The sequence below is a fragment of the Schistosoma haematobium genome, chromosome 1 (assembly GCF_000699445.3).
Source record: "Schistosoma haematobium chromosome 1, whole genome shotgun sequence".
Classification (NCBI taxonomy): domain Eukaryota; kingdom Metazoa; phylum Platyhelminthes; class Trematoda; order Strigeidida; family Schistosomatidae; genus Schistosoma; species Schistosoma haematobium.
The window spans coordinates 16,969,542-16,979,216 of NC_067196.1; the positions used below are offsets into that span (position 1 = coordinate 16,969,542).

Here is a 9,675-nt window from a genome sequence, read left to right on the forward strand (position 1 = left end):
TATCTCTTCGCATAGTACGTAGGCACAACATTAAAAGCATAAAGTACGTTGGTAAACTAACGAACCATGTGACCATTTACGTACTAGGCTCTGTGATTTTTATTATAAGGGTTAACAATACTAACAGACTACCTACCCTAAATGTGTAACAAGTTTACACTGACAACATATTTGTTTTAAGGTTCCGTGAATGTTGACGTATATAAGTGTCTTGAGAACAGTTACTTTGAGGACTTTATCAAATATTAACAATTCTGTAATCATTTTGGTGCAAGACGTATCAATTGACTGAACAATTGTTTACAACTACGAAGTATATGTAAAAGGATATCAAAAAGCTTATCGAAGTAACAAACCTTATTTTCTACAATGGAGGAGCTAGATTTATTGCTAGTGGATAGCTCTTGTTGCTTATTGTTTGCTTGTTTATTTTGGATCGGTGACTCAGCAAAAGAAATGGGTGAGTGATTTTCCGACACTGATTGATCTCCTGGAACAAAGCAAAAAGAATAAACGGTTAAATAAGGAGAAAATAGTTACATAGTCAGCCCGTCAGTCACAACGTAGAACCTGTATGTATGTACATCTGTTTAAGTTGCCATACCCCATTAGTACAGAGAGATAAAGTTGTCAGGCCAAAAACTACTTACTTTCTTACGCTTGTTACTCCTAGCAGATGAGCATAGGCCGCCCACCAGTATTCTCCATCGAACTCTGTCCTAGGCAATCCTTTCCAGTTGGTATTCTTTCTTTTGATGTCTGCTTCTAATTTCCAACGCAATATGTCCCTTGGTCTTCCTCTTTTCCTTTTCCATTCAGGATTCCAAATTAGTGTCGTCTGATGGTTTCCGAAATGTATGTTCTATTTACCTCCAGCATCAAATTTCCTCTTCAACTGGTATCTGGTTTGTTCTCTGCCATAGCAGGTTGTTGCTGATGATATCAAGCAAACGGACATTGAGTATCTTTCGTGGGCAGTTGTTTATAAATAATTGTACTTTTTGATGACGATTGTAGTTCTCCAAGTCTCAGCTCCGTACACTGGGACTGTCTAGAAATTCGTATTGAAGATCCTAACTCTGATTTTGGCTGACAGCTGTTTTGAGTTCCAGATATTCTTTAACTGTAGGAATTCTGTCTATGTCGTGCCAATCCTTGCATTCACATCAGTACCAGACCCATTTTGTTTATCAGTAATATTGTTCAGATACGTAGAACATTCTACCTCTCCCAGAGCTTATTCACCAAGTGTGATTGGGTTGGTACCCTCTGTGTTGTTTATCGGGATATTGCTTTCTCCCTTATGTATGTTGAGGGCTAATGCTACACTGGCAGTCATAGCCTGGATTTATTGGTGTGTATGGGATAGAAGAGCTAGGTAATCTGAGAAGTCCAAACCGTTCAGTTGTATGCAAGCTGTCTATTGTATTCCTTGCTTCTCCTGAGATGTGGAAGTCTTCACAATTCAGTCAACCACCAGAAGAAAGGGGAAGAGTAAACAGCCTTGTCCGACACCGGTCCTCACTTCTCATTGATTCTGGGCTGTCCATTGTATTCCGTGCTTTCCCTCAGATGTCAAGGTCTTCATAATCCAGACGACCACCAGAAGAAAGAGGAAGGAGGATAGTAGACAGCTTTGTCTGACACCGGTTCTTACTTGCAATCCATCTGTTAGCTGTCCTCCGTGCACGACTGCATCGTCGCCCGTCGTATGAATTCTGTCGGATATTGACGATCGTCTCAGGTACACCATAGTGTCGAAGTTCCCATAATGTTCTTCTATCTACACTGTCAAACTCCTTCTCACAGTCAATGAAGTTGATGTTCAGTGACGAGTTTCACTCAACTGATTGTTTAACGATGATGGCATTTTGGTCTGTGCACGACCAATCCTTACGAAATTCAACCTGTTGATCTCGAAGTTGGGCGTCTACCGAATCTTTCATCCTGTTCAGCGACACTGTTGAAAACCTTTCCTGGTACTGACAGTAGTGTGATGCCTCTGTAATCCTTACATTTGCTCACATCTTTCTTTGGAATCTTGATGAGGTGTCCTTCTTTCCAGACCATCGGCAGTTGTTCTTCCTCCTAAATCTTCCTGAACAGAACGTGGAGCATGTTTGCAGTTACTTCGATGTTGTTTCTCCAGTTGTCCAGTACTTCTTTAGTTTTAGTTTCATTCTAGCAACCGCCAAGTGATGATCTGAAGCTATGTCAGCACATCTTTCGGTTCTCACTTCTCCCACTGACCTTCTGAATTTTTTTAATGATGCAAATATGACCGGTCTGGGGTTACTATCGAACTCAACCCCGGACAAAGGAGTACGGTTGGGCATGGGGTCAGCAACCCCATCCCGTAGAGAACAACCTTGATAAAAATCCGCAAATCCCAGAGTAGTAGTGGTAAAAACAGTATCAGTGGTAGTAAGAAAGATTAGACATTGAAGTACGACTCGAAAAGAAAATATAAATTGTTGAAATAAAGACAAAAAAGTTATGAGGAATTTTGAAGCTCAGAATATTGCGGAGGATAAAGAATAGATGCATCTACGACATTCCAAACGATTTCGACCCATGTCATTCAAAAATTCTAACTATTAGTTAAGACAACAATGCATACCACAACTAGAAAATCTAAACCTATTAACATGGCTAAGTTCATTTGTCAGTAACTTCATGGACTGATGCCATGTTTTGGTTTTGGCGCTCCTAGTTTTCTTCTAATCTACTCCTACACCAGGAAATGTCTCCCATCGAGGTAGGCGGTGGATGGGCATATGTAACACGTTCCGACCACCTCAGTTGATGAAGATTTACTACTTCATCAATCGATTTGCCATCCTTACCTAGTATCCTATTCCTAACTCGGGTATTGGCTACACCGTGATCTCAAGATACACGAGCAATGCTTCGTAGACACCTATGACCGAATACTAGTAACCTACGAATACCCTCTATTTTAAATGGCCATATTTCACATCCATAAAGTGGAACGGAGAGGACTTATTCGTAGTAAACTCATTCTTTGGTTAAAAGACCGATATCTCCCTGTCATATGTGACACAAGTTGGTAAAAGCCAATCGAGTTACGTAACAAACAGTTTGATGATTACTATTAATGTGCACTCAGAAACTTTATTCCACGTAAAAACAGAATGAATTGAAAGCTTTTTTCTACGGGGATAGAATTTCACAAAAACATCATTTCCTTGCATATTTAACAGGCGAATTTGATAACTAGGATTTTCACTAGGTATTTTTTACGTATTCCCGTTTAAACTTGAACAATCTCTGGCACTTTGATTACCACAAAATAGTAATTTATCTATAGTACTTTCCAATAATAGCGAGAATGCTATTTATTCATGTCCTTGAGATCGTTACTAGAATTTCAGCAGTTTCACTAGGAAAACACCAAATATAGTATAGAAATAATTGGTTTTACAGTAGTGGGGGACAATAATTTTGCTGTTTTTCCCTACTTAGCAAGTAATGGCTTGAAAAAACACAATATGCTAGTCGGAAATTAATTGGTCAAAGCCGATTAAGCCACAAATGTTTTTTGTTTGCTGTATGGAAAATGGAAATGAGAAATTACATTTGACAGGATGAAGTTGTAAACCGATAAACATGCAACATGACAAGATAGCTTGGAAATCTCAGCTTCTTATTAATCGATCCGATATAAATTAATAAAAACTACCTTATTAAGTCATATAAACAATTGACAACAATAATTGGACAAAGTGTAAAATTCGACATGCGTTTACCTTCGCTATCCACGTTCTTTTTCTTTTGAGTGTTGCGGCTGGAAAGTTTTACCTTTTTTGAAGTGACCGTAACCCATGCTGGATCGATCTCAGTTTGTTCATTCAAACCATGGTTTAGGGCGTCTTTCGTTTTAGATGAACGTTTGGACTTTTTCTGCTTCTTTGGAATGGGGTTAAAGAACTCAGCCTCAATTCCATCTGTTGCCTCGCTGACTGTTTCTTGTTTAATTTGAATAGGCTGAACTGATGCGCATTCTGTTTGTTGGACAGGTAAGACTGGAGCTAGTGTCTCGACTACAAGTGGTTGTGAAACTTCCGTTTTTCGAATTTGAGTAGCATTTGATTCAGATTTGTTGGAATGCTTTGGCTTCTTCCTGAAATTGGAATAGGAGTTGCCACGACGCGAAGAAACGTTTTCATCCTTTGTATTTCGGAATATAGTCGATTTTAAATCGAATAACTCATTCCGATAGCGGGCAACAAGACAAATGACTATTGATCCTACTCCAATGGTGGCAGGAAATAGGAACGAGAAGTCTAACTGACCATCATCGTTAGAATCTCTTTTCCACCCAGTGAGCCAATTCAAAAAGTCCATTTGTAAGTATCTAAACCAAGACACAAAACGAAGACGAAAACCACATAACCTCAAGAAAATTAGGACTCGAAAAGTCTTAATCATTAAATGGCATATCTAATAACACATTGAAAAAGAAGATAAGAAATAGACAAGTCGACCAAAAAGTTGTTATTTGGAAATCTAATCTATGGACTGAATATTAGATGACTGTTAAATATTTAAGCAGCTACTTTGCCAAATATACAGAGCATATACATACTGGATGTGATCCCATTGTTATAGTTTAGTCACATGAATCATTTTAATTATGAAAAGTAAAATTATTACAACTAAGTCAATAAATAATCTGAATTATTATAAACTAGAGAAAATGAATCGTAACGTTCTGCATTGGGATCCTACCACAATAACAAAGCTTAGGTTAAAAATCAATGATTTTCTGACAGATACATCCTTAACAAATGATATGAGAATACTTTCTCGTCCCATGATTGGTAAGAAATTCACCAACCGTAGATTAGTTCAGTAAAAGAAGCCTGCAAATTTAACTGAGAGAATATACGATTCAAAGGTTACTGAACAACTTTATTCGATGATTAAGGAAGACACTGTGAGTGATACAACGTAGTCAAGCATTAGAATAATCAATAAAGTGAGGATGCATGACTGATTTATTCAGTTAGACCAGCCTATTCAATAAGAAAGACTTTTGATCCCTAACTACCTTAGTGAAGTTAGAACTACAGTGAACCATGTAAAGCTGGGAGGGGTTTACACATCTGGTTGACGAAACTGTTTCTCAAGAGACGATTTATACATCCATAAAGAACTATTTAAAGGACAAGGCACGACTTAATATTTTTTTGAGGCTTAAAAAGCTGGATAAAGTTCACTGATACTTTCCTACATATATATTACATAGATGGTTATCACTGAAAATTAGGATAACACGAGAGTTGTGAAAAACAGCTTTTATGTAGTGTGCTAGGAGCGTAATACTTGTAGGTAATTATAAGACACTTATGTTTACGCCTCAATGGTTCAAACAGATAAACAAGTTAGAAATGTGAATTAATTAACAGCATATAACTATGAAGCCAACATTGTTCAGACAAACTTCACTTTCAAGGTAACTCTAACAGTAAACCATGCTAGCACTAGCATTCTATTTTGCTTTTAAAATAGATATGCCAATATAACTACTAAATATACTTTTTTGCACTCGGCCTCCAAAACGCAGTATATGTAAAGACTAGTAGTACTACCTGGCTACCGAAACCAAATGGAGGTTCAAACATTTGACATCGGTTGACACTAGAATGATTTAAGCTTATGGCTAGTGCTTAAGAAGCTAGTATGACATCGTTAAGAAAGTAAATAGACAAAATCAATGAAATCACGAAACTAAAGGAGCGTGGTTGCGCGATCGTAAAATGTTGTATTTTCAATGGTGTTCAGGTTAAGCAATGCTGAAGTATGTACATGCGACGAAACAATGAAAATCTGGGACCTTAGTTATTAATATTAGTCGGGAAACTAACTATAAAATAAGACGATGACATAAGAAACGTTTGTACATGTTTCAGAAATCTGTTTCGCAAAACATTTAGACGATCGTAAACGTTGAGTCGCAAATAGGTTTAAACCGTTTTGTAGCTAACTCGGTAAAAGTTAAGATTTGATTGACGCCACTGAAGAGCAATTAACTGAATCCAGTTGTGCAACATAATAATCAGCTTTATAATTACGCACTACGGTCTGAGACTCCAAACGAATCAGTTGGATAATAATGGCACGTGTCTAGCCGACCAGGAACAGTGGTCCACATAATGAGTAGTTTTACTGCTCTACTACTGTTTTCCTTTATTTCCCTTGCTATGAACCAGAATGTAATCACAGGCTCGCCAAGTTAACATTGATCACCACCGTGTCACTTGTTTAATAAAGTGGAATAACCAGTAAAAATCGTGGATCTAAAAACATGGTAAGTGTTTCACACCAAAACCACAGTAATGCAATTTTCGACGATAAAATGAAGACAAGATGATCTGTGTGTCATAACCTACTGGGAACCACGGCAAACAGCTATAAACAGCCCGCTTTAAAATAAAGTGTTCATCTGAGTTGATCACCCGCCTGCGACGTACTATTTCAATAATTCAATAGATAAGCTTTTTTAAGTTGCGATGATCAGTTTACGAAAGTTATGGTATTCTGTTCACTTTTTTCATTGTTGGAAAGCAAATCTACTCTCAGATGAAGCTCGAGTTAATCTATCCAGCGGCTAAACTTAAGTTTCCTTAAATTTGATCTGTTTATTAGGATATATATGATTTGCCGACTATTAATTAAATGATTGATAACTCACAATTCATTCGTTTGTCTGATTGGGTTTACTAAAGGTTTTAAACTTATGGTGATCATTAGTTCGTTACATTACTGACCTGTGAAGTAAGGCGAAACAATGGTGTAGCGGTAAATAAATCCCCAAAATAAATAGTCCTGTAAGTTTTCGACATTGGATGCTGACCACATGTTTTAATGGACTCACCCAACTGAAGGCGCTCGGTCGTGCATCCTCACCAGATCACGTGTGGGAACGCCGTGCTCAACATCTACTGCAATCGCTTGCCAGATTTGATCAGACGATTCTCGATATATTGGTAATCATCAAATATATCTTCCAATCTCCTCGATTCTGTCTTTTGATTTCTCTTGGTGGGTGCTAGTTATATTAGAAGGTGTTACTGGCTAAAGCGTTATCAAACATTGAATACCTGTGCCATCTCCAATGGGAATAAAAGTGTGGTGGTCGATATTCGATATAATCTTTAAACTTCGTATACAGCTCGTCTTGATAACCGTTCTATATAACATCCCAACGGTATATTAATCAGAAGGCAAATACAAAGTGTTGATTACGTTTATTGCGAGACCACACACATATATCCAAATGTACAGATGCGTTAAACAAGCATAGAAGAGTTGTGCAAGCAAGCGAGCGGGAGCCATAGCAAGAGCGAGACGAGAGTGTGTGAGTGAGTGAGTATGAATAACACGGACATATATATAGCATGTGAAATGAATGAGTAATCGAATCAAATAAGCAGTTAGTAGTAAGACTAGCAGAGTGAATAAATGCGTAGGCCGTAATCAATATTCAAGCATACGTATTTCATACAAGCACAAAATAATAAGGGTACAATAAAGTGTTATAGTGCGGATGACTTTGTCCGCTAAATGAGTTAGCAAAAGGGCTTAACTGAGTTAAATGAGAATAAACCCAATTGCACGTGAGTCGCTATAAAACAAAAACAAATAGGGACCGTTCGAAAAATGGAAGACCAAACACAAGCAAAGAATGGAATTAAGTGATAGTGGCAAAAATTTGTATTTTTACTCCAACTGGCTTGGCGGCTGAGTGATTTACATAAAGTCCTGCGTAGTATCTTAGTTTCTGTTCAGTGCAATGTGCTGAAGAATGACTTAGATATGAATAAATTCTCGTAACAAATAGATCTTTGAAAAGTGGAATATTGATTCTGATTTAAGTTTTGACGGACACTATTTTCTAGAAGCATATGCTCAGGGACCATGGTTATATAAGAGATTCATGTGATAATTTAGATAGTTTGTCTAGTGTTATTACGTCCGTCTATCTCTCCCTCAGATCTTCAAAATTGTCCATTTAAAACATCAACGTAAATGAACGCCATCTATATTCCTTTATTCTCAAAGAAAACCCTGGGATACGATTTTCCAACATGTTGTTCGCTATCGATGGTCATTCTAATCTCTACGACAAACCTTCTGAGAAACTATTTTAAGACCTATGAAGGAAAACATCAAAGGCCATGGCCTGGTCAGATTATTTTCTGAGAGCGCTCTCACTACCTAATATGTTGTATGGGGACACAAAGTTTTAAATAGCTCATGCTTGTATTCCCACTTTCTAAAGGCCTGTAATGTGCAATCTGTCCACATTTGGCGCGTGCTCCTAGTGACGAAGAAAGCTTCTGAAATGGTGATAGAAATTGGCATAAATGACCATAAATGTCCCTCTTTGTATTCTCCACCAGCTTTAAACTGAATCGGAGTTAGTTTCTTCCAATCAGTCGTTACTTCTTTTCACGAATTAAGATTGATTTGACTAAGAACTTATGTCAAGCATCACACGAAATTTGTAGTCATTGTGCAAGTGAAAGCACAAATATTGTGTCTGCCTACAGTTGATAATACTAAAAAACGATTGAAATGCCTTCTGAAATTATCTGGCAGTCGGGTGAAAATGTATTCAACAAACTTGTTGAGGGGACTTCATTTCATTATTGATGACCAACCCTTTCAGCTGGAGTCATTGACGAAACACTGAGGAAAATTTATTATATTGCTGCTAACATGTTCATATCCAATATTTCAAGATATTTAAAAACAAGATGAGACTAAAGAGACATATGTCTTAAACCAAGAATAAAGTCTCTTTAGGGGAACATCTGTTACGTTTCTCACCCTTATCTCTAAGATCGAGGAAGAATGGGTTTAGCTTACAACTCTAGTACGAATCCTTTCAAAAGTACATTTAAGTAATTGAATTAATCGCGTACAATAACGCTAATGAGATTCGTAGTATAACAGGAATAATTGGACACAAATGAACTGAAATAATAGTAGTTACCGCAGTTGAAGTATCCATCTCCTCATGAAGAATGAAATAGTGTAACTAGGTATCCCAATTGTCGAATCAGGACCAGTAAACGGACAATGACATAGGAGTCTGTTTTTCGAATAATTGCAACGATTTCACCCACTGACAATGATATTGGCATGACTTCAACTACAGCTGTTTTCGTCAAATATTCTCACTGATCCTGAGCTCCAACCAATATCTGTAAGACCCGAACAGTGCAAACCACGAACAAGGCAATAATGCGGGGATACTGGCGCAAGAAGATGAGATGTTAAAGCGATCGAATAAATTCAGTGGTATAGGAACCTTAGCTATCTTGATAGTCGTGCCAAACTAACACCTGAATTAGATCTCTTTATGATTTATTTGGATTTATACTGGGACACAATAGAATCACCAACAACTTGTAGTGACCTACTTTTAACAAGAGAAAGCGATTTAATGGAAACAAACATTTGCAGTTGTACCAGTGATATTTTTACTGTGTTCGATTGTTTAACTGTGCTCAAGACAGTCATATTATTACCATTTCATTGATTTTGACCTTGCATGGGTTCGGTTACGCTCGGTAATTACGCCTGTACTTCTTGGGCACGGTTTCGGTATCCTCTCGATACCACGAGATCGCCAACAAATAC

The 9,675-nt window shown here is 37.5% G+C and overlaps 1 protein-coding gene across 1 annotated transcript in view; it reads right to left on the bottom strand.

Annotated features, from left to right (window-relative positions):
* Positions 1-6,474, bottom strand: part of MS3_00003757 (uncharacterized protein) — a 28,251-nt gene extending 21,777 nt beyond the window's left edge. Inside the window, exons 1-3 of the mRNA XM_012938207.3 lie at positions 6,417-6,474; positions 3,771-4,378; positions 357-490 (exon numbers count right to left, since the gene is read on the bottom strand). Of these exons, the coding sequence (XP_012793661.1) occupies positions 357-490; positions 3,771-4,368 (732 nt within the window). The 5' untranslated portion in view covers positions 4,369-4,378; positions 6,417-6,474. The remainder of the gene's footprint in view (positions 1-356; positions 491-3,770; positions 4,379-6,416) is intronic.
* Positions 6,475-9,675: the final 3,201 nt, after the last annotated feature.